At 43.8% G+C, this 25,818-nt stretch overlaps 2 protein-coding genes across 2 annotated transcripts in view; one reads left to right on the top strand and one right to left on the bottom strand.

The window, feature by feature from the left end:
- The window catches only part of LOC140720792 (uncharacterized), a 59,276-nt gene that overhangs the window by 14,133 nt on the left and 19,325 nt on the right, over window positions 1–25,818 (top strand).
- Window positions 1,073–23,249, bottom strand: LOC140720789 (uncharacterized). Its single transcript, XM_073035634.1, has 4 exons — window positions 22,904–23,249; window positions 20,583–20,750; window positions 7,618–7,743; window positions 1,073–4,968 (listed from the first exon to the last, which is right to left on the bottom strand). Exon 4 carries the CDS (start codon window positions 4,557–4,559, stop codon window positions 3,336–3,338), a length of 1,224 nt encoding a protein of 407 aa, XP_072891735.1. The 5' UTR covers window positions 4,560–4,968; window positions 7,618–7,743; window positions 20,583–20,750; window positions 22,904–23,249; the 3' UTR covers window positions 1,073–3,335.

Here is a 25,818-nt window from a genome sequence, read left to right as displayed (position 1 = left end):
TCCACAACACGCCACCACAAAGAAGAGGGCACTCTCCACAACTGACCTATAGAACATCTTCAGCATCTCACTACAAACATTGAATGACGCCAACCTTCTAAGGAAGTACAGTCGACTCTGTGCCTTCCTGCACAAGACATCTGTGTTGGTAACCAGGGAGAAAGTAAATCGGAAAAAGATTTTAAAAATTCAGCTGTATACTCATCCCGACCACGTGCTTTACCAGAATTCAATGAATAAATTGCATTCTTTATTTCCTCTTCAGTAATGGGTGTGTCTAATACTAAACGTTCATCAACTGATAATTTCAGAATATTTAATTTCCTTAAAAATTCATGCATTATGGTAGAATCATCAGGAAATTCTGATTGGTATAAATTGGTATAAAATTCTTGAAAAAAATTGTTAATTTCATCATGGCCAACCGTCAAAGTACCATCAGTTTACGAACCCTATTAATCTGAAGTTTTGCCAAAGCAGCTTTTAATTGGTTAGCCAATAATTTCCCCAATTTATCACCAAATATATAAAATGACCCTTAGTTTTAAGTAACTGATTTTCAATCGGGGATGTTAATAACAAATGATGTTGCATCTGAAGTTCAACTCTCTCTTTATAAAGCTTCAAATTGGGAGCAATAGAATATTTTCTATCAATTTCTTTAATCCTATCAACCAATGTACGTATTTCATTATTAATTTGATTCTTCAATCCAGCAGAGTGTGAAATAATTTACCCTCGGATATATGTTTTAAAGGCATCACGTGATATCCCACTGAAAATTTCTTCCGTTGAGTTAGTTGAAAAGAAAAAGGCAATCTGTCCTTTAATGAAATTAATAAAATTTAAGCCCTGAAGTAAAATAGAGTTGAACCGCCATTGTTTAGTACCAAAGGTTACATCAGTTAACTTAACTGATAATTTCAAAGGTGCATGATCGGAAATGGCAATTGTATCATATTCACAGGCAGTGACAAATGAAACTAACTGATAATCAATAAAGATGTAAAGGAATCTAGAGTAACTCTTTTTCATTAGGATGTAAAAACCTCCTAATATCTAAAATTCCAGAGTCAACTAAGGAGGAATTAATAAAAATAGCAGATTGGTTTGTAAGTACCTGATTAGGCACAGACTTATCCATCATATGTTTCAGCCAACAATTAAAATCTCCACCCATTATTACCATATATTCATTTAAATTGGGAAGAAATGCAAAAAAGTGCTTAAAGAGTTCAGGATAGTCAGTATTTAGTGCATAAATATTAACCAAAACTAATTTATTGTTATAAAGTTAACCAGTGTTTAATAGAAGTCTATCATATTGGTCTGAAATTGTATCATAGTGAACAAATGAAATCTAGGAGTCTATAAAAAAAAAGAAACACCTTTCACCTTAGTCAATGAGTTAGAGTGAAACTGTTGGCTTTTCCAAAAACTAAAGAAACACTGATTATCCTCCTTACTCATATATCTTCTGCGCAAAAATAATCTGAGCATTCAGTCTATGAAAAACTCTAAAAATCTTCTTCTATTTAATTGGATGATTCAAACCGTTCGTATTCCATGAAACAAAATTAATAATGACAAAATTAATTAATAATATCCATTTTCCTTAAATAAACAATGTAGTATGTAAAGGGTTAACCACATTGCATAGGAAACTCATGAATCAGGAGGAGGGAAAATAGTTTAAAGAGGAAACGGAAGTTACGACAATACAGACATTTTTGTAGTTTCAATTCAGCCCAAAAGAAAAATACTAGACTAAAAATAGCTCTACCACCCCACCCACAAAGACCGAACACCTGGCCAATAGACAGCCAGACAACTATCTAAGAACCTCCCTACCCCCATCTCCCTTGAGGCAAATCTCCAAATTTAAAAAAATAAAAAACAAACCACCCATAGTCAAAACATTACGAGAGGAATGTCAAGTAGATGTTAGAGAAAAACAGCCAATTGCAGACCATTTTAAAAGAAAAGGTCTTTAAAAATGACACAAAATACAATCTTAATAATATTTCAAGAAAAAGGAAATAATCAGCAGATCAAATTCTTAATGATTTTCAAAAGCAAACAATTAAAAATAAAAAAGTAAAACAATGAAGGAAAAAGAAAGAAACTTTAACATGGAAACATAATAAACATCCGAATGTCAAAACACAGTACGACTGTAATCAACCCAAGGGCAAAGTTCTAAAGTGTCCAAATCTATAAGCTGGCTGTTAACTAATAAACCAGATACACACAGACATAAAGGAATGGTAAATTTCAGAGACATCCAAGCTCAAATGTTGATCTTCAAAACATTAGACATCTGCGTTCAAGCTTAGCTCTTTGAGAAATTGTTTTGCTTCATTCACGGATTTAAAGCATTTGAATGATTTATTGGGCAGAGCAACCCTTAGGTGAAAGGGATATAACAAAGCTGGACAAAGATTCCTCTGATATAATTCTGACATCACCATTTTAAAATGCAATCTTTCTTGCATAACCTCAGGACAAAAATCTTCAACAAAATGAAACTTAAGATTCTCATGCTCAGTAACTCCTTTCTGATGAGCAATCCGAATGAAGTTCTTCTTAGTATTCACATTGTGACATGACGTGGTTTTAACCCTTTCTATGGTTTTGGTTTCAGCGCCCGATGTGTGCGGTCGAGTGCAGGAAGGGAAGAAAATACCTCCGAGCCAAAGACCTCCATTAAGAATTTTGAAGATAGTACACAGGGCCCATATGTCCAAAGATAAATTGGCACATATTTTTTCCTAATATAAGCCCTATTTGTGACAGATGTAACGCAGAAGTGGCTACTCTGACTCAAACGTCGCGGCAACACAGACTGCAAGAACTGTGATTGGTCCACTTGGCAGCAGCCAGTTTCCTCCTGTGCATTTCCTGTCGCTTCGAAGTTGGAAGGTGGACCACATCAAGGAGAGGTTAGGTGAGGTAGTCAGAAAATATGTACATGTGCACGACTCTTCATTGGCAGACAATAAAAACTTGAAAATGGCATCAAAATCGTGCAAAGAAATTTCCACCAACATTGCTTTGGACATCGTGGACTGCACAAAGTAATGGGAAAACTTGTCATTTTTCTGCGTTGCAGTAATTTCAAAAGAAGTAACACTTCTGCAACATTGATTAGCTCCAACTCCAACAAGACGTAGTCAGCAGTCGCCATTGTTCCCAACTCAACACGAGTCAAATCAACACAGTAGCACAGAACCCCAACACCAACTAGCGTTTTGGCAGAGCGACGCAGACACACGAACTCACAAGTAGAAATGCTCACAATGGCATAGCGTCTACGCAGAGGTATAATTCAGGCTTCAGCAGGTGAACGGCTTCTCCCCAGTATGAACTGACAGGTGTGCTTGTAGGTGGGAGGACTGAGTGAATCCCTTCCCACATTCTGAGCAGATGAACGGCCGCTCCCCAGTGTGAACTCTCCAATGTACCTTCAGTTCAGATGACCGAGTGAATCCCTTCCCACAGTCTGAGCAGGTGAACGGTCGTTCCCCAGTGTGAACTCGCTGATGTACCTTCAGATTGCATGATTGAATGAATCCCTTCCCACATTCTGAGCAGATGAAAGGCCGCTCCCCAGTGTGAACTCTCCAATGTACCTTCAGTTCAGATGAGCAAGTGAATCCCTTCCCACAGTCTGAGCAGGTGAATGGCCTCTCTCCAGTGTGAACTCTCTGATGTAACTTCAGTTTAGATGACTGAGTGAATCCCTTCCCACAGTCCGAACAGGTGAACGGCCGCTCCCCGGTGTGAAGGCGCTGGTGAACCAGTAGGGTGTATGACTGAGTGAATCCCTTCCCACAGTCTGAGCAGGTGAATGGCCTCTCCCCAGTGTGAACTGACTGGTGGCTCAGTAGCTGAGATGACAAAATGAATCCCTCCCCACAGTATGAACAGGTAAATGGCCTCTCCCCAGTGTGAACTGACCTGTGTGCTCGTAGGTGGGCTAACTGTGTGAATCTCTTCCCACAATCTGAGCAGGTGAATGGTCGCTCTCCAGTGTGAACTCGCTGATGTATTTTCAGTTTAAATGACTGAGTGAATCCTTTCCCACAGTCTGAGCAGGTGAACGGCCTCTCTCCAGTGTGAACTCGCTGATGTACCTTCAGTTCAGATGACAGAATGAATCCCTTCCCACAGTCTGAGCAGGTGAATGGCCGCTCCCCAGTGTGAACTTTCTGATGTACCTTCAGAAAAGATGACCGAGTGAATCCCTTCCCACAGTCTGAGCAGGTGAATGGCCTCTCCCCAGTGTGAACTCGCTGATGTTTCTTCAGATCAGATGAGCAAGTGAATCCCTTCCCACAGTCTGAGCAGGTGAATGGCCTCTCCCCAGTGTGAACTCGCTGATGACTCTGTAGGTGGGATGACTGAGTGAATCCCTTCCCACAGTCTGAGCAGGTGAACGGCCTCTCCCCAGTGTGAACTCGCTGATGTACCTTCAGATGAGATGACTGATTGAACCCCTTCCCACATTCTGAGCAGGTGAACGGCCGCTCCCCGGTGTGAACTCGCTGATGAGCCATTAGGTCATATGACCGAGTGAATCCTTCCCCACAAATTCAGCAGATGACCAGCCTCTGCCCAGTGTGAACTGACTGGTGTGTCCACAGGTGGAAAGACCGACTGAATCCCTTCCCACACACAGGATAGGTGAATGGCCTTGCCCCAGTGTCAACTTGGTGATGTCCCTTCAGATGAAATGTCCAACTGTATCCATTCCCACTTTCTGAGCAGATGAATGGGTTCCCCACCTGTTTGAAATGATGGGCGTGCCAGTCGGTCAGATGATCGAGTGAATCCCTCTCCGCAGTCTGAGCAGGAAGGATGATTGTGTGAATCGCTTGCTCCTCTTCTTAAGTATCTGGACAGAGACAGCAAAACTGGTGTGTTGTGTTCGGGATTCCCGTAGACAAATTTGTTGTCATTTTTAACCTGTAAAAAGATTTACAAAATCCATCAATGGGTTTAGGACAACATTTCAGATGAGATCACTTGAGTTGTCAAGGTGTGATCTGACATTACACTGTTACAGTGAGGTTGAACCCAAGTTGGTGAGAGACATCATCTCCTGACTGGGCACAGTGCTGGTATCTGGAATGATCATCAAACTGTCTGATGTTCTTCCTGTCTCTATAAGAATGGGGCATTTCTGCCATCGCCAATCTGTGACTTGGCTCAGTTTGACTCTCTCCATTGGTATTATTCCCTGTTCCCACTGAGCTGCCTGGCCCCACAGTAACTGAAACACGCTCACCGAAAAAGCCGGCAGTGCATTCCATGCACCCACCAGTCTCTGTGTAGAAAACTTACCCCAACATCCCCTTGGTATCTATTTCCAAGCACCTGAAAACTCTGCTCCCTCGTGTTAGACATTTCAGCCCTGGGAAAAATCCTCTGGCTATCCACACGATCAATACCCCTCATCATCTTATACACCTAAAAAAGTTCTAAACATAAATACGGAAATTATACATTGCTTTGAGGATTTGTTGGAAGTATACAAAATGATGAGGGAGAAGATTGGGTAAATAAATGCAAGCAGCTTTTTCCACTGAGGTTGGGTGGGACCACAACCAGAGGTCATGGGTAAGTGGGGAAGGTGAATATTTAATGGGAACATGTGGAAAAGCTCTTTACTGAAATGGTTGTGAGAGTGTGGAATGAGATGCCAGCACAAGTGGTGAATATGAGCTCGGTTTCACCGTTTAAAAGAAGTTTGGATGGGAGCCTGGATGGTAGGGGTATGGATTTTTTATAAAAAGGGCCCAAAGGATATCGGGAACCAAATTCACCACAACCACAAACTGTTCCTGCTGCTACCATCCAGGAAACGGTACCACAGCAAAAGGACCAACAGGTTCCGGGACATCACCTTCCACCAGGCCATCAGACTGATTAATTGATTTCTATGCTTTCTTGACTGTCCTATATACAAACTAATTATTATAAATCAATTTCAATTACACATTGCACATTTAGACAGTAATGTAACGTTAATATTTCTACTCCTCATCCATATGAAGGATGTGCATAATAAAGTCAATTCAATTCACCATCTCCACTATCTGTTCTGTCTTTCTGGCTCCCATTCCCCCTACAACTTACTTTAACCATATCAGCCCCAACCCCCACTACCTCTAGTAAGCCTTACCACTAAGATATTAGTTGCCTGTTGTTCTGTTCCCCTAACTAACAAATCCACTTATCAGCCCTTTGACTTTCCTCCCCCCAACAGTTTCTAAAGTGTTCCACTTGTTGTTGTCCGGGCATGGCCATTGGAGTACTCTGCGATGTCTATTTAACCTCATTCTCCTTCCTGACTCTCACCCAGTTTCCTGTGTCCTGCACCTTGGGTGTAACTCACCTCCCTGCCTGTCATATCTATCAACACCTCCAACTCCTGGATGATCTAGAATTCATCCATTTCAAATTCCAGCTCATTGAAATGCAGGGTTACAAGCTGCAGCTGGATGCACATGTTGTAGGTGAGGGCATCAGGGCCATTGGAGGTCACCCCTCCTTCCCTCCAATATTCCCTCTAATTTGTAATAATCAGTCTGCATATACTGTGCATTTTTTACCCAGTGACAAGATGTGCACAGTGAATTTTATATAGAGAGGTATTCATTTTCACAGCTAGCAAATCACTGTCAATAGGAACTTTGATCTCCTCTGGGTTCGATCCAGTTCATCTGCACTCTCACAGAACCTATGTAGCAGGCCTGGAATGGGTAATGAAGGATTTTCTCACCAAAGTTTTTGTATATTGTCCATATGTGGTTAGCTTGCTAAGTTACACTAAAAAAAGTCAGATTTCCAAATATCACTCCACTTCTTCCCACTTGCAAATTTTGCAGCAACTCTTGCATTACCAAAATGCAAACAGGCATCCCCAGTTTCTGTATTCTACATAAATATTCCCCCTGAACTCTCCCCCGATGACTGACGGTGGTGAACTCAGTGAATGAAATCCCAATGAATATGAAGGGAAGGGCAGTAGTCTGTCTCATTGGAGTCTGGCACATTTGTGATGTGAAAGCTACTTGTTGCCCAGGGCAAAGGTGTTTGATATCATTACGTCCCCAGACAGAATGGGACAAAACATGTTCTCACGGGTAGAAAAGTCCAGAGCAAGAGGAGGTAGAGGAAGCAACACACACAAAATACTGGAGGAGCTCAGCAGGCCAGGCAGCATCTATGGAAAAGAGTACGAATGCTGAATTCCTCCAGAAATTTGTGTGTGTTGCTTGGATTTCCAGCATCTGCAGATTTTCTCTTGTCTGTTATTGGAGATAAAACAAAGGTGATTTTCTCAACTGGTGATGTAAAAGATTTTGTTCCCTTTCTCCGAGTTCCTAATCCTTACATTTAGAAAGCTGGAGCTCAGCTCTCTCTGAGAGATCCATCGGTTCCCATTCCCTCATCAGCCAGAAGCTCCCTGGGGCCCGTGTACGGATCGTGGGGCTGAGAGAGAGGGAAGAGGGCAGGACTGTCCCGGTATTGTGGGTCACGGTGTCCGAAATTCACAGGAATTATTCCGAAGTCGATGTTTAAGATAAAAACATGGAGAATCACTCTTACCTGCAACCGACATTTTCAAGGCCTTCTGTGTACTGCGCGCATGCGTGAAACTCAGGGACGTCCTCAGCCTGATGCCTGTGCATTTCATTGGCGCTTCAGCGCCGGCGAAATTCTTAACACATGGCCCTATGGGTAATCACGGTGTGATTAAACATTTCTGCAAGCACCAGTTGAATGTCCATACCTCATTTTTTTTTAACCGTGTGGATAGAAAAATCTGCAGCTGTTTTAACGCAGACAGCGGCTCCCATAAGCAATATACTCAATATCAATGTGTATCTAATGCCAAAGTAAAATGCAGATATAAAACACAGGAGATTCTGCAGTTGCTGGGAATACAGAGATGCACACACACACACAATGCTGGAGGAACTCTGCAATTCAGAGAGCAACTAAGCAGCGGAGTACACAGTCTAGGCATGCTGAAGGGGCTCAGCCTAAACGTTGTTTATTTATTCCTCTCCGCAATTGTTGCCTGATCTGTTGATTTCCATCAGTATTTTGCAGAAATTAACCACCTTTTTTTTTGATCAACCAGTTTCCAAATGCTTCTAATCTTTCTTTTGTAGCCACATCCTGCTGGTCTGATTCCTCCTCCTCCTGGTAAACTCTAGACCCCATCTCTCTCTGCAGCCCCAAAGCCCTGACTCTGACTGGCAACTTGGTTTCTGACTCTGCACCATCGAAGATTCACTCGCTAGTCTGCTGTCAGACTTTAGAGGTGCATTGTGTTACGAGACCGCAGGTTCTTTTACTGAGAGAGATCGAGAGAGAGAGAACGTCAAAACAACAGTGAGCTCATTGTCTTATTCACCCTGCAGAACATCATGCAGATATATAAGATGACGAGAAGCATTGGTCGTGTGGATAGCCAGAGGCTTTTTCCCAGGGCTGAAATGGCTAACACGAGGGGGAATAGGTTTAAGCTGCTTGGAAGTAGGTACAGAGGAGATGTCAGAGCTAAGTTTTTTAAACAAAGTGGTGTGTGTGTGGAATGCCAGCGACGGTGGTGGAGGCGGATACAATAGGGTATTTTAAGAGACTCTTAGATAGGTACATGGAGCTTAGGAAAATGGGTGGCTATGTGGCAGGGTAATTCTAAACAGTTTCTAGAGTAAGTTACATGGTCGGCACAGCAATGTCGGCCAAAGTATCTGTAACGTGTTGTAGATTTCTATGTTTCTATGAAATTTATGGGAAATCTCCTATCCCATGGAGAGGTGACTAGTTGCAACCTGTCATCTCAGCGAGAGTGAGAGGGGAATGGCAGGGATAGATTTTCATAAACTGATATGGAACAGAAACATGGGCAGGGACAAGATGGGCCGAGTGGCGTTTCTTGTGTACATTGTGAGTGTGGTAAAGACTGTAAGTACCTGAGACATGGGATTTGATACAAACTGATTTATCTTTCACAGATACACAATATTAAATGCCAGTCTAGTTTAAGGCTAACATCAGCAGAACAGACTCCTCCAATGCTCAGTGACCAGGGTTCAGTCCTGGGGGCGATGAGCAGCCGCAAGAACTGCAGAATCTGACAGTAACAGTCCCTCATGAACCTGCAGCTGTCTTCAGTCACCGTGATGGTTAAACATTTAACACGGAGATCATTTGAACTTCCTCCCTGATGTAGGAGCGCTCAGACCGAAGATGTAGGGCAGAAGAAAAAAAAAAGATAATAAAGTTGTTTGCACAGTTAGGGATAAACAGAGAGGAAGAGGTGGAGAGTTTCTTAAATGCATCTATTTTAATGCTAGGAGCATTGTAAGAAAGGTAGATGAGCTTAGAGCATGGATTGATAACTGGAAATATGAAAGGGTCTATCTATCTATCTATTAGAGAAACATGGTTGCAGGAGGGGTGTGATTGGCAACTAAATATTCCTGGATTTCGTTGCTTCAGGTGTGATAGAATTGGAGGGGCAGGAGGGGGAGGTGTTGCATTGCTTGTCTGAGAAAATATTACAGCAGTGCTTTGACAGGATAGATTACAGGGCTCGTCTAGGGAGCCTTTTTTGGTGGAATTGAGGAATGGGAAAGGTGTAGTGACACTTATAGGGTGGTATCATAGACCACCTAATCGGGAGCGAGAATTGGAGCAGCAAATTTGTAAGGAGATAGCAGATACTTGTAGTAAGCACAAGTTTGTGATTGTGGGAGATTTTAATATTCCACACATAGAAACATAAAAAATAGATGCAGGAGTAGGCCAAAGTGAATAATGTCACATTTATCCACATTAAATTGCATCTGCCTTGAATTTGCCCACTCACCTAACCTAGTCAAGTCACCCTGCATCTTCTTAGCATCCTCCTCACAGCTAACACTGCTGCCCAGCTTCGTGTCATCTGCAGTCTTGGAGATCCTGCATTTAATTGCCTCGTCTAAATCATTAATATATATTGTAAACAACTGGGGTCCCAGCACTGAGCCTTGCAGTACCCCACTGCTGACTGCCTGCCAATCCGAAAAGGTCCCGTTTATTCCCACTCTTTGCTTCCTGTTTGCCAACCAATTCTCTATCCACATCAATACCATACCCCCAATACCGTGTGCTTAAGTTTGCACACTAATCTCCTGTGTGGGACCTTGTCAAAAGCCTTTTGAAAATCCAAATATACCACATCCACTGGTTCTCCCCATCCACTCTACTAGTTACATCTTCAAAAAATTCTATAAGAATCATCAGACATGATTTTCCTTTCACAAATCCACGCTGACTTTGTCGGATGATTTCACCTCTTTCCAAATGTGCTATTATCACATCTTTGATAACCGACTCCAGCACTTTCCCCACAGCCAATGTCAGGCTAACCCATCTATAATTCCCCGGTTTCTCTCTCCCTCCTTTTTTAAAAAGTGGGGTCACATTAGCCACCTTCCAATCCTCAGGAACTAATCCAGAATCTAAGGAGTTTTGAAAAATTATCAGTAATGCATCCACTATTTCTTGAGCTACTTCCTTAAGCACTCTGGGATGAAGACCATCTTGCCCTGGGGATTTATCGGCCTTTAATCCCTTCAATTTACCTAACACCACTTCCCTACTAACATGTATTTCCCTCAGTTCCTCCATCTCAGTCCCCTACTATTTCCAGAAGATTATTTATTTATTTAAGAGCATTAAGAAGAAGGACGCCTCACGTCTTAATAAGCTGATAAGGAAGGCGGGCTCTGTCGTGGGCAAAGTACTGGAGAGTTTAACATCGGTAGCTGAGCGAAGGGCGCTGAGTAGGCTACGGTCAATTATGGAAAACCCTGAACATCCTCTACATAGCACCATCCAGAGACAGAGAAGCAGTTTCAGCGACAGGTTACTGTCGATGCAATGCTCCTCAGACAGGATGAAGAGGTCAATACTCCCCAATGCCATTAGGCTTTACAATTCAACTGCCAGGACTTAAGAACTTTTTAAAGCTATTATTAATGCTTTTTGAGCTAGTGATTTAGATGCATATCATATTATTACTGAGTTAAGTATTGTATTGTATGTAATGAGTTTTTGCTACAACAAGTGTATGGGACATTGGAAAAAAATGCTGAATTTCCCCATGGGGATGAATAAAGTATCTATCTATCTATCGATCTATCTATCTATCTATCTATCTATCTCCTTAGTGAAGACAGAACCAAAGTAGTTATTCACTTGGTCTGCCATATCCTTGTCCCCCATGATAAATTCACCTGTTTCCGACTGTAAGTGACCTACATTTGTCTTAACCAATCTTTTTCTTTTCACATATCTATAAAAGATTTACAGTCAGTTTTTATGTTCTCTGCCAGCTTTCTTTTATAATCTTTTTTCCCTTTCCTAATTAGGCCCTTTGACCTCCTCTGCTGGACTCTGAATTTCTCCCAGTTCTCAGTTATGCCACTTTTTCTGGCTAATTTACTATCCCTGATTTCCCTTGTCAGCCACGGGTGCACTACCTTCACTGGTTTATTCTTTTGCCAAACTGGGATGAACACTTGTTGTAGTTCATCCATGCAATCTTTAAATGCTTGCCATTGCATATCCACCGTCAACCCTTTAAGCATCATTTGCCAGTCTAGCTTAGCTAATTCACATCTCATGCCTTCAAAGTTACCCTTCTTTAAGTTCAGAACCTTTGTTTCTGAATTAACTATGTCACTCTCCATCTTAATGAAGAATTCCACCATATTATGGTCACTCTTACCCAAGGGGCCTCGCACGACAAGATTGCTAATTAACCCTTCCTCATTGCTCAATACTCAGTCCAGAATGGCCTGCTCTCTAGTTGGTTCCTCGACATGTTGGTTCAGAAAACCATCCCGCACCCATTCTAAGAAATCCTCTTCCTCAGCACCCTTACCAATTTGTTTCACCCAATCTATATGTAGATTGAAGTCACCCATTATAACTGCTGTTCCTTTTTTTTGCACGCATTTCTAATTTCCTGTTTAATGCCATCCCCAACTTCACTACTACTGTTAGGTGGCCTGGACACAAATCCCACCAGCGTTTTATGCCCCTTAGTGTTACGCAGCTCTACCCATGTCGATTGCACATCCTCCAGGCTAATGTCCATCCTTTCTATTGCGTTAATCTCTTCTCTAACCAGCAACGCTACCCCACCTCCTTTTCTTTCCTGTCTATCCCTCCTGAATATTGAATATCCCTGGATGTTGAGCTCCTATCCTTGGTCACTCTGGAGCCTTGTCTCTGTGATTCCAACTATATCATATTCATTAATAACTATCTGCACATTCAATTCATCCACCTTATTACGAATGCTCCTTGCATTGACACACAAAGACTTCAGGCTTGTTTTTACAACACTCTTAGCCCTTATACAATTATGTTGAAAAGTGGCCCTTTTTGATTTTTGCCCTGGATTTTACTGCCTGCCACTTTGACTTTTCACCTTATTACTTTTTGCTTCTACTCTCATTTTGCACCCCTCTGTCTCTCTGCACTTGTTCCTATCCCCCTGCCACATTAGTTTAAATCCTCCTGAACAGCAGTAGCAAATGCTCCCCCTAGGACTAGGAGGAGGGACAGCCCTCAGTGATTCCTGTGTATGCACCCTGGAAGCCTCAAGAAATGATAATGATCATGAATCAGGCCCCAGATAGAAAAGAAAAACCAGCACAGTTTGCTCAGTGTGTCCACAGTACTATACAAATGTTTAATGCGACTCTGCAAGATTTATTCGGTCTCTCCTGCATGATTCTCTCAGCTGCTAAGGGCAGAAATGGAAGACAGAATTGAGATACCAAACCTATCAGGAGTTACAGGCGGGAAAACATAATGAGAATGAACAGATGGACCAGATCATTCAAGCTTTGGAAAGGGCTCTCCAGCAACCTGTAAACATCACTAAAGTACCTGAATGCAAACCTAAGCCTGGGGAATGGGGACCAGACTATTGAGAGCGATTTGTGGCCTGCTACGGCACCTTCGCAGGAGACCAAGCCTTTAATGATGGGAATCTGTCCCCCCAGTTCAATGCCCTACTGCTCCAATGCTTACCAACTAAGTTAGCCAACATGATTAAAACAAATAATATGGATTGGCCTGACAATGACCGAAATCGAATGCGACGAGCTTTGACATATCATTAGGACCCAACTTTTGAATTCCAATCAACCCCGATGGGAACTAATATTAAAGGTGAATATGCTCAGCGGGAAGAAGGACGCGAGCGGGCTATATCTGAGGAACAGAAATGGAACAAAAACCTACCAAGGGACAGGTGGGGACAACAACCCGTTCAGAAACTGACAAGAAGATGCTTCCAACCATGAGTGCCAACCCTCAGGAAGAGCCCAATGTAATATTGCAAGTTGCTGGAATTCCAGTTCCGTTTATGATTGATATGAGGGCAACCACAACCACTCTCGATCAGGAAATAGTATCGGAAAAGGGATTCCAGCTATCAGACGCTACAATCACTCTATTTGTGTTCGAAGGCACGGAACATACGTATTCACGTACCCAGCCACCGCAGGTGGAATTCCAGGGGAACCAGTGTGAGGTTTCATTTACTGTCACCACCAGACGGGGGTGTAATCTCGTAGGGAGAGACTTGCACTGTCCGTTGGAAGTCGAGAAGCATGGACAAGGATATCACGCTGGAACTGCGAACAACTGATAGCTTCCTCTGACCTCCCAGTGGTGAGCACTTTATCTGGACTCCAGTACATTTGAACCCCTTCTGCCAGCGGCCGACTCTCATGTGACTCTGTGTTATGACCCTACGTGGTGCTCAACTGAGGAAAGCTAATATTATGCACCTCTCGAGGGACAGAAATTCCCAGTCATGGTGATTGGAGAGGTTAAAGGAAGAGACAGCATTGCATTTCTGGCCTAGGTTCCAGATTTCTTTTGGCGACAGACAGGATTGGTGGTTCCCCATACCACCTTCAGGGTTTGCCCTGGGTTCAAGCCAAAGAGACTAGGGCTCCTTGCCTACACCCTGTCGAAACAGGCCTCCATCACCGAGGGAGACTGGCAAGACTTTGTCGTGGGCCAACTCCGATACTGGAAGGAGTCTGAGGTGAAAATAGGACATCTGGTAAGACATTCTTTCAACAGTGACCGAACCCAAGATGTGATACCCCATCTCTGGGCAATTTCAGTCCATGAAGTCAGCCCTCCTGTCCGAATCACAGTGAAAGAAGGACAGACACTCCCATCCATTCCGCAATACCCCCTCTAGCCCGTCCGGATCACTGTGAAAGAAGGACAGACTCGCCCATCCATTCTGCAATACCCCCTCTAGCCCGTCCGGATCACTGTGAAAGAAAGACAGACTCTCCCATCCATTCTGCAATACACCCTCTAGCCTGTCCGGATCACTGTGAAAGGACAGACTCTCCCATCCATTCTGCAATACCCCCTCTAGCCCGTCCGGATCACTGTGAAAGAAGGACAGGCTCTCCCATCCATTCTGCAATACCCCCTCTAGCCTGTCCGGATCACTGTGAAAGAAGGACAGACTCTCCCATCCATTCTGCAATACCCCCTCTAGCCCATCCGGATCACTGTGAAAGAAGGACAGACTCTCCCATCCATTCTGCAATACCCCCTCTAGCCTGTCCGGATCACTGTGAAAGAAGGGCAGACTCTCCCATCCATTCTGCAATACCCCCTCTAGCCTGTCTGGATCACTGTGAAAGAAGGACAGACTCTCCCATCCATTCTGTAATACCCCCTCTAGCCCATCCGGATCACTGTGAAAGAAGGACAGACTCTCCCATCCATTCTGCAATACCCCCTCTAGCCCGTCCGGATCACTGTGAAAGGACAGACTCTCCCATCCATTCTGCAATACCCCCTCTAGCCCATCCGGATCACTGTGAAAGAAGGACAGACTCTCCCATCCATTCTGCAATACCCCCTCTAGCCCGTCCGGATCACTGTGAAAGGACAGACTCTCCCATCCATTCTGCAATACCCCCTCTAGCCTGTCCGGATCACTGTGAAAGAAGGACAGACTCTCCCATCCATTCTGTAATACTCCCTCTCGCCCGTCTGGATCACTGTGAAAGATAGATAGATAGATAGATAGATAGATAGATACTTTATTCATCCCCATGGGGAAATTCAACCTTTTTTCCAATGTCCCATACACTTGTTGTAGCAAAAACTAATTACATACAATACTTAACTCAGTAATAATATGATATGCATCTAAATCACCAACTCAAAAAGCATTAGTAATAGCTTAAAAAAAGTTCTTGTCCTGGCAGTTGAATTGTAAAGCCTAATGGCATTGGAGAGTATTGACCTCTTCATCCTGTCTGAGGAGCATTGCATCGATAGTAACCTGTCGCTGAAACTGCTTCTCTGTCTCTGGATGGTGCTATGTAGAGGATGTTCAGGGTTTTCCATAATTGACTGTAGCCTACTCAGCGCCCTTCGCTCAGCTACCGATGTTAAACTCTCCAGTACTTTGCCCACGACAGAGCCCGCCTTCCTTACCAGCTTATTAAGACGTGAGGCGTCCCTCTTCTTAATGCTTCCTCCCCAACATGCCACCACAAAGAAGAGGGCGCTCTCAACAACTGACCTATAGAACATCTTCAGCATCTCACTGCAGACATTGAATGACGCCAACCTTCTAAGGAAGTACAGTCGACTCTGTGCCTTCCTGCACAAGGCATCTGTGTTGGCAGTCCAGTTTAGCTTCTCATCTAACTGTTCTCCCAGATACTTGTAGGTCTTAACCTGCTCCACACATTCTCCATTAATGATCACTGGCTCCATATGAGGCCTAGATCTCCTAAAGTCCACCACCATCTCCTTGGTCTTGGTAATATTGAGACGCAGGTAGTTTGAGTTGCACCATATCACAAAGTCCTGTATCAGTTTCCTATACTCCTCCTCCTGTCCATTCCTGACACACCCCACTATGGCGTGTCATCAGCGAACTTCTGCACATGGCAGGACTCCGAGTTATATTGGAAGTCTGATGTGTACAGCGTGAACAGGACCGGAGAGAGTACGGTTCCCTGCGGCGCTCCTGTGCTGCTGACCACCGTGTCAGACCTACAGTCTCCCAACCGCACATACTGAGGTCTATCTGTCAAGTAGTCCACTATCCAATCCACCATGTGAGAGTCTACTCCCATCTCCATTAGTTTGTGCCTTAAGATCTTGGGCTGGATGGTGTTAAAGGCACTAGAGAAGTCAAGGAATGTAATCCTCACAGCACAACTGACCCCATCTAGGTGAGAGAGTGATTTGTGCAGCAAATACGTGATAGCATCCTCCACTCCCACCTTCTCCTTATACGCAAACTGAAGCGGATCCCGGGCGTGCCTGGTTTGTGGCCTCAGATTCTGTATTATCAGCCGCTCCATGGTCTTCATCACGTGCGACGTCAAGGCAACAGGTCTGAAGTCATTCAACTACTTTGGTTGTGGTTTCTTCGGTACCGGGACAATACAGGATGTTTTCCACTGTCTGGGTAATCTTCTCTGATCTAGACTCATGTTGAAGATGCGCTGTAGTGGTTCTCCCAGCTCAGTCGCACAGGCCCTTAGTAATCGTGGGGAAACTCCATCCGGTCCAGCCGCCTTGCTGGTACAGATCTTCCTCAGTTGACCTTCCACCTGTGCAGCCGTAATCCTGGGCGTGGGCAAGGTCTCCTGTGAGTGGCTATTTTCCTGTGAGGGAAGTAAGCCTGGTGTGGAGTTCTGCGGTGAGGATGAGATTGTGCTGTCGAACCTATTGAAGAAGTTGTTCAGCTGGTTCGCTTTCTCCACATCTCCACTTATGTTTGCCCCCCGCTTTGCAACGCATCCGGTGATGATCTTCATCCCATCCCACACCACACCTCTCCCATCCATTCTGCAATACCCCCTCTAGCCTGTCCGGATCACTGTGAAAGAAGGACAGACTCTCCCATCCATTCTGCAATACCCCCTCTAGCCTGTCCGGATTACTGTGAAAGAAGGACAGACTCTCTCATCCATTCTGTAATACTCCCTCTCGCCCGTCCGGATCACTGTGAAAGAAGGACAGACTCTCCCATCCATTCTGCAATACCCCCTCTAGCCTATCCGGATCACTGTGAAAGAAGGACAGACTCTCCCATCCATTCTGCAATACCCCCTCTAGCCTGTCCGGATTACTGTGAAAGAAGGACAGACTCTCCCATCCATTCTGTAATACTCCCTCTCGCCCGTCCGGATCACTGTGAAAGAAGGACAGACTCTCCCATCCATTCTGTAATACTCCCTCTAGCCTGTCCGGATCACTGTGAAAGAAGGACAGACTCTCCCATCCATTCTGCAATACCCCCTCTAGCCCGTCCGGATCACTGTGAAAGAAGGACAGACTCTCCCATCCATTCTGCAATACCTCCTCTAGCCCATCCGGATCACTGTGAAAGAAGGACAGACTCTCCCATCCATTCTGTAATACTCCCTCTCGCCCGTCCGGATCACTGTGAAAGAAAGACAGACTCTCCCATCCATTCTGTACTATCCCCTCTAGCCTGAGGGAACGTTTTATGAGGATGGAAACTCTTTTGTGGATCCAGCAGGATAACAATATTCTGACTATGCAATAGTGATGGACAGTGAAGTAATTGAACAGGCCTCTTTTGAAGCAGCTGTCTCTGCCCAGAAGGCTGAGCTGTTTGCTCTGACTTGTGCCTGTATCCCAGCAACAGACTAAAGGAACATTTACACAGACTCCCATTATGCATTTGGAATTGTACATGACTACGGGGCTCTCTGGGAACATGGGGATTCCTGACTTCCTCTGGCCACCCCATTAGTAATGCCACCTTGGTAAAGAACTTACTCACCGCTCTACAGCTACCTCGAGTTTTGTTCTTCTCAGGGGTATGCCTCTGAAGAGGAGTGAAAACTGTGGTCCCAGATGGGGTGCCAGAAAGACCCTGACCTAGGTTTTTGGATCACCCAGTGGGACAGGTTTGGGTTCCTACACAGTTTTTACCAATATTGGTTGATTATATACATAATTGTACACGCCTGGGAAAGGAGGGAATGGTTGGTAACCTGTACCCTGCACACCGGGTACGACTCCCTTGACAGGTGGATCTTTTTCGTGTCTACAAGTTCATTTTATCGAATTGCCTAGAGCACATTGCTATAGATACTGCTTAGTTATTATAGATGTGTTTAGTAGATGGATTGAAGCTATTCCAACTACCATTAATACTGCTGTGACTGTTCTGAAGGTATTATTAAGGGAAATAATTCCCAGGTACAAGCCAGAGATGCTGAGTTCAACAATGGCCCACACTTTATGGTGAAAGTAAACGAAGGGGTATGTAACAAACTAGCTATCAAGCAACAATTCCACTGTGTACACCACCCACGGGCAGCTGGCAGAGTGGAAAGAGCCAATGGCACTCTGAAGAGTAAACTGGCCAGACTAACAGTGGAGACTGGACTCACTTGGTTGAAGGTCCGACCATTAGCCCGATTCCACATGAGGGTTACCCCACAGGGGAAAACAGGGTTGTCACCAGCTGAAATCATTTCTGGACGGCCCATGAGGACACCCTGGGAACAAAGTCTCAGGATTAAAGGCAAAGTGAATAAGAATAAGGAACCTTGGTTCTCGATGGATATTGGAACTCTGATAAAGAAGAGAGTGATGTATGACATGTATAAGAAACAGGGAGCAAAGAAGGTACTTGAGTAGTATAAAAAGTGCAAACAAATACTTCAGGAAGAAATCAGGAGGGCTGAAAGAAGACATGAGGTAGCGTTGGCAGTCAAGGTGAAGGATAGTAAGAGCTTCCACAGGTATATTAATAGCAAAAGGATAGTTATGGGATAAAACTGGTCCACTTGAAGATCAGAGCGGTTGGCTATGTATGGAACCAAAAGAAATTGGGGAGATGTTAAATGGTTTTTTTGTGTCTGAATTTACTAAGGAAACTGGCATGGAGTCAATGGAAATAAGGCAAACAAGTATTGAGGTCATGGAACCTATACAGATAGAAGAGGAGGAGGTGCTTGCTATCTTGAGGCGAGTAGATAAATCTCCAGGTCCTGACAGGGTGTTCCCTCGGACCTTGAAGGAGACTAGTGTTGAAATTGCAGGGGCCCTGGCAGATATATTTAAAAGTCGTTATCTACAGGTGAGGTGCCAGAGATTTGGAGGATAGCTCATGTTGTTCTGTTGTTTAAAGCAGGCTCTAAAGATAATCCGGGAAATTATAGGCTGGTAAGTTTGATGTCGGTCATGGGTAAATTATTGGAAGGAGTACTAAGAGATAGGATCGACAATTATTTAGATAGACAGGGACTTATTAGGGAGAGTCAACATGGCTTTGTGCCATGTTTAACAAATATATTAGAGATTTTTGAGGAGGTTACAAGGAAAGTGGATGAAGGCAAGGCAATGGATGTAGTGGACTTCAGTACGGCCTTTGACAAGGTCCCGCATGGGAGGTTAGTTAGGAAGGTTCAGTCACTAGGTATACATGGTGAGGTAGTAAATTTGATTGGGAATTGAGAATGGGAGAAGTCAGAGAGTGGTAGTGGAGGATTGCTACTCTGAGTGGAGGCCTGTGACTAGTGGTGTGCCACAGGGATCAGTGCTGGGTCCATTGTTATTTGTCATCTATAGCCATGATCTCGATGATAATTTGGTGAATTGGATCAGCAAATTTGTTGATGATACAAAGATTGGAGGTGTAGTGGACAGTGAAGAAGGTTTTCAAAGCTTGCAGAGGGATCTGGACCAGCTGGAAAAATGGGCTGAAAAATGGCAGATGTAGTTTAATACAGACAAGTGTGAGGTATTGCACTTTGGAAAGTCAAACCAAGGTAGAACATACAAGGTAAATGGCAGGGCACTGAGGAGTGCACTAGAACAGAGGGATCTAGGAATACTGATACAAAATTCCCTAAAAGTGGCATCACAGGTAGATAGGGTAGTAACGAGAGCTTTTGGTTCATTGGCCTTTATAAATCAAAGTATTGATTATAAGAGTTGGAATGTTATGGTGAGGTTGTATAAGGTATTAGTGAGGCCAAATTTGGAGTATTGTGTGCAGTTTTGGTCACCAAATTACAGGAAGGAAATTAATAAGGTTGAAAGAGTGCAGAGAAGGTTTACAAGGATGTTGCCAGGACTTGAGAAACTGAGTTACAGAGAAAGGTGGAATAGGTTAGAACTTCATTCTTAGGAGTGTAGAAGAATGAGGGGAGACTTGATAGAGGTATATAAAATTATGATGGGTATAGACAGAGTGAATGCAAGCAGGCTTTTTCCACTGAGGCTAGGGGAGAGAAAAAAAACCCCCAGAGGACATGGGTTAAGGGTGAAGGGTGAAAAGTTTAAAGGGAATATTGGGGGGGGGGGGGCTTCTTCACAACTGTGTCTGACTGGTACTGGCATAACTGGTTCTTCTGGGCACATTCAGTCTCACTCCCAACTATTTCCTACCTTCCTTTGTACAGGTATGTAATGTCTAAAGGACCAGTGTTTGAGTAAATGAGACTCACCAAACTTTCTCCTGACTGACTCACTGGAATCTCCGAGTCAGATGGGTTCTCTCCAGTTGATGCTCACAATCCTCGGGCTGGTTCACTTATTGCTGTTCCCTCGTCTTCAGTCGTGCTTTGCCTCCAGTTGGGGTTTTTCTTCCAATAAACCTCTCAGTGCAAGTCTAACTTTGACCAGAGAGATAATGAAGCACATTAACAATGAAAAGGAGAACCAAACATTTCTGCTTAATGTTACTAAGAACAAAACTCACTGAAATTTAAACACTGAAGACAGATGTAATGACCTCAGTAAACAATATTTTATTCTCCCTCACATGTCACAAAACGATATGGGATAAGAAGGAGCCATCATTCAGTCAGGAACAGAATTATGTGATTCAATCCATCTGGTCTGCCCACCACTCAACCAGGGCTGATTTTTATTCCAACATCATATTTCAGTTTCAGCGACAGGTTACTGTCGATGCAATGCTCCTCAGACAGGATGAAGAGGTCAATACTCCCCAATACCATTAGGCTTTACAATTCAACTGCCAGGACTTAAGAACTTTTTTTTTAAGCTATTATTAATGCTTTTTGAGTTAGTGATTTAGATGCATATCATATTCTTACTGAGTTAAGTATTGTATGTAATTAGTTTTTGCTACAACAAGTGTATGGGACATTGGAAAAAAAGGTTGAATTTCCCCATGGGGATGAATAAAGTATCTATCTATCTATCTATCTTTTTCTGCCTTCCTCCTGTAACCCTGAAGCTACTCAGCAATCATCAGGATATTAATCTTCACAAATATACCCAAGTGGCAGCCTCAAACAAATTCTGCGGCAACAAATTCCACATATCAGACATCTTTTTTTAAAAAATTTTTTTATTAGTTTTTCAAAACATTTTACAAAATTAAAAACCCCAAATTCCAATGAGGAGCATTAATACAGTGCAAGATTAAGCATACAATAACAATATGCTACAAAGGAAGAGACTTTAACAAAAAAGCACCTAAATTAAAGACAAGTGAGCTTAGTGTCCTCCCCAAGCCCCACAACACAAGGAAAAAACAACAACACTAGACCAACCACCACAAAGTATAAAAAGTATAAGTCCGGACAGTCAAACTCCCAGACTGTGAATACACTTAGCAACAGAGGATAATAATGCCTGCTACCAGAAAAAAAAGAGGGAGCTGAAAGCAAGGGACCGAAAAGAAAAAAAAGAAAAAAAACCCTAGTCAAGAGGAAGGTTATGAAAGTACTCGATAAAAGGTCCCCAGACCTTATGGAACTTTAGATCCGAATTAAGAACTGAATAATGAATTTTTTCGAGGTCCAAGCAGGCCATAATGTCGTTAAGCCATTGATATCAGACATCTTTTGGCCAAAAAAAAGTTTCTCATCTCAGTTTTAAAGGGAAGCAACTTTATTCTGAGACCGTGCTGTCAGATCACAGACTCTCTGTCTAATAGAAACATCCTCTCCATGTCCACTGTATCCAGGCTTTTCAACATTTGGTAGGTTTACTTAACCATACATCCCCACACACTGCCACCGTCCCTCTGAACTCCATTGAGCACAGGTCCAGAACCATCAAATGCTCCTCATACATAAAGCCGATCATTCCTGAGATTATTCTTGTAAGCCTTGTTAGCAACAACTGCACCGGACACATTTCCAGGAATAACAGTCAAATCGGTTCCAGGATAATTTACAGGGAAAAGTTGTGCTTCCTTTACTGTTATACAATCACTCCATTTCCAGGTTAAAACAGGTCTATTTCAGGAAATTTGTTTACAGATGCTCTCTTGTACATACTGGACCGGCCGCCGTCGCTGGGCTATGAACGTGCAGGAGTAATGTGTGGCTAAATGCCTTGCTGAAGGACACAACAGGCTGCGGAGAGCTGAGGCTCGAACCACTCTCCCCCTAGACTTCCCAGTCCCTCGGTAAAGCAGGCAGTGAAACCAAAGATCCCCACAACCTGGGACGTTCTCCTTTCTCACCCACCCCACTCCAGGAGAAGACACAACAGCCATAAAGCTCCAGGACAAATGTGAGGAGCCTCAGGAAACGAGGCGAGTTCGGGGAAGTTAATGGCACTCAGTGGGCAAAATCACACCACGTGACCTGTCGGCGGGACTACCATTTCAATTCTGCGGAAACAGACAGCCTGGGCTCCTGGTTTGGATCGTTCAAAGCAGATTAAGTGAAGTCGACACATTTCTGACGAGCCCAGATAGTTGGGAAACAAATGAATTCCTGGCCCACAGTTCAGGGCTCACGGCCAACATCGGATCTCCCCGCTCGGGATCGGTCTCAATACTCACCGATGGGAAAGTGATATCTTCGGCCCGCAGACAGTGATCCCGACGGAAGAGACGAAAGTCTTTCCCGAACACATAGCCGACCACTTCAGCTCTGAGCGGAGAAGATTACACCGTCCACCCGGAGACTGTGAACATGCGCGAAGAGATTGTTACATCATCGGGAGGCGGGGCCTCGGAAACACGCCAGATGCTGCCCATCTGCGGTTAAATGGGAGGGGCAAACGGGATCACGTGTCAGGATTGGCGACACCCCCTCCCCACCCAGGCAGAGACTCCAGCTACTCATTAGTCTGTGGAAAGAAGCAAACTTGCCGCTCACATCACCTCTCACCTTAAATGTATTAGACATTTCAACCCCCAGGAAAAATATATCGTCTGTCCACTCTATCTATTCCTCCCGTAATCTTATAAACGTCCATCCAGTCTCACCCCAGCCTGCGCCGCTCTGGAGAAAACAACACAAGTTTGTCCAGCCTCTCGTTATAGCTCATGCCCTCTAATCCAGGCAGTGTCCTGGTAAACCTCTTCTGCGCCCTCTCCAAAGCCCCGACATCCTTCCGAGAATGGGGGCGACCAGAACTGAATGAAACACTCCAGATGTGGGCTAACTAGTTTTATAAAACTGTGTTACGAACTGTAACGGTTTAGAAACGAACCAGCAGCAATGGAGTTCGCACTGGAGTCTGGTTTTGATGTTAAAACCATTCTCTTTATTAGTATCTACTTATAGTAGCTTAATGAAATAAAGGAAAGTTAACAGTGTTATGTGTATATAGGTGTAAATATAATTCCCAAACTATCGAGCGTGAGGGAACAAAGCTTAGAGTCTTGAGATGGTAAAGTAGGAAAGTTCAGTAATCCACGGAATAAATGATGGGAGAGAGATATTTGTAATCCAGGGTGAAACGTAGAGAAAAGGCCGTTACTTCAAAATAACCGCCGATGACGTTCTTATCCGTTGAATCTGTCCACATACGAGTTATCAGCGAAAGTGGACCTGTCTTAGGAATATCGTCTTCCAGGGGTTACCACACAACATACCCAGGCAAGGGTTAACACAAGATATTCCAAAACCCACTCCTATGGATTATACGAAGTGACAGCCACACACGTTCGTTGTGGTTCCGTGTACCGATGATCAACCCACTCTTGTGGGCATAGGAGAGTTCCAAGCCTCAGCTGCGACTAACTGAAGCGATCAGCTTTTCCAGTCTCTCTCTCTCTCTTTAGACTGGCCGACTGCCTGTCTGCAGATCGCTCTCTCTCTCTCTTGTGGTTCAGTCCACAGTCAGCGCTGTCAGCCTGTGACTGACGTCATAGTCCCGCCTCCTTGGAGTCTGAGATTCCTCTGATCATCGACACTGTTCAGGGTTTTGCATTTAACAGTGTACTGTCTCATACATTCGACCTACCGAGCTGCCAAGATGATCATCACTAATCAAATCTCACTGAGATTTCTCAGGTCCTGTTGAATTTATTGCCAAGTGCACAAGTAGGGGAAGGTACAGGTACAGAGAAATACTGACTTGTGGCAGCATCACAGGCAAGTACATTCAGATAACACACGGAACACAAATTATACGATTCTCTGTCAGTAACAATCTATAAATATGCTTTACGTCATTAACGATATATAAAATACATTGTGTCATGATCAATATTAAAATGTGCATTTTGTGTCAACAACAGACTTGGAAATGTTGAATTTGATACCTGTCTCCATTCCTTCTGTAATCCACAACCAGCTCCTGTGTTTTTGTCACAATGAGGGAGAGGTTGTTTTCTTGACACCACTGTGTCGGGGTGATGACTTCTTCTCTGTCGGCTGCCTCGTTATTATTTGAGATTAGGACAGTCAGTGTAGTGTCGTCAGCAAATTTAATTAGCAGATTGGAGCTGTGGGTGGCGACACAAGTCATGGGTGCACAGAGTAAAGTAAGGGGCAAGAAGCCAACCCTGTGGGGTATGTGTGCTGAGGGTCAGAGAGAGAGAGAGAGGTGCGCGAGCCCATACTTACCACCTGCCGGCGATCTGACAGGAAGTCCAGGATCAAGCTACACAAGGCAGGGTGAAGGCCGAGGTCTCTGAGCTTCTTGTCGATACGTCACGCCTTCGTATGGCTACTGCTCTGCCCATGACTGCAAGGAACTGCAGAGAACATCAGAGAAACAAGCCTCCCCTCCATGGACTCTTCCTACCCTTCCCCTGCCTCGGAAAAGCAGGCCATGTACTCAAAGACCCTCACAACCTGGACATTCTTGCGGCAAACCCGCTCCCCCATCGGGGAAGAGATACAAAAGCCTTAAAGCGCGAACCACCCGGCTCAAGGACGGCTTCCTGTCTGTGGTTAGAAGCCAAATGAATGATAAAATGGACTCGGCCTCACAATGTAACTCGACGTGACCCTGCACCATATGTCTATCTGCACTGCGCTATCTCTGCAGCCATAATGCTTTGTTACATTGTTGTTTTGTCATTTTTATTTTTTAGAATCTTTTTTACTAGTACATAATCTTCTACAGCTATAGAATGAAACAAGACTTCAATAGATTAATATGTATAAAATTAATAACGCTGAAGAAAAAAACTAATCGTAAAATATGAATATGGAAAATATATATAGGAAAAAGGAACCCCATCTAACTAGGGGGAGAAACCCACTAACTACAAAAAACGGAAAAAAACCCATTAAGAATCAACCCCCCGGAGCAATACGTTTAACCATCATCTAAATATAAAAATAGAATCATTAACCGCCATTTCATATTTATAAAAAAAATAAAATTGGAAGGAAACCATATAGCATAATTCAAATTAAATGATAATATTTAGCAAAGAACCCCATCTTCTCTCAAAATCGAATCGAGGATCAAAAGTTCTACTTCTAATCAAACTAAGACATAACATTCCTTGAG

Source organism: Hemitrygon akajei, unplaced genomic scaffold (genome assembly GCF_048418815.1).
Source record: "Hemitrygon akajei unplaced genomic scaffold, sHemAka1.3 Scf000047, whole genome shotgun sequence".
NCBI classification, from domain to species: Eukaryota; Metazoa; Chordata; class Chondrichthyes; order Myliobatiformes; family Dasyatidae; genus Hemitrygon; species Hemitrygon akajei.
This window is presented reverse-complemented; position numbering and strand designations above follow the sequence as displayed.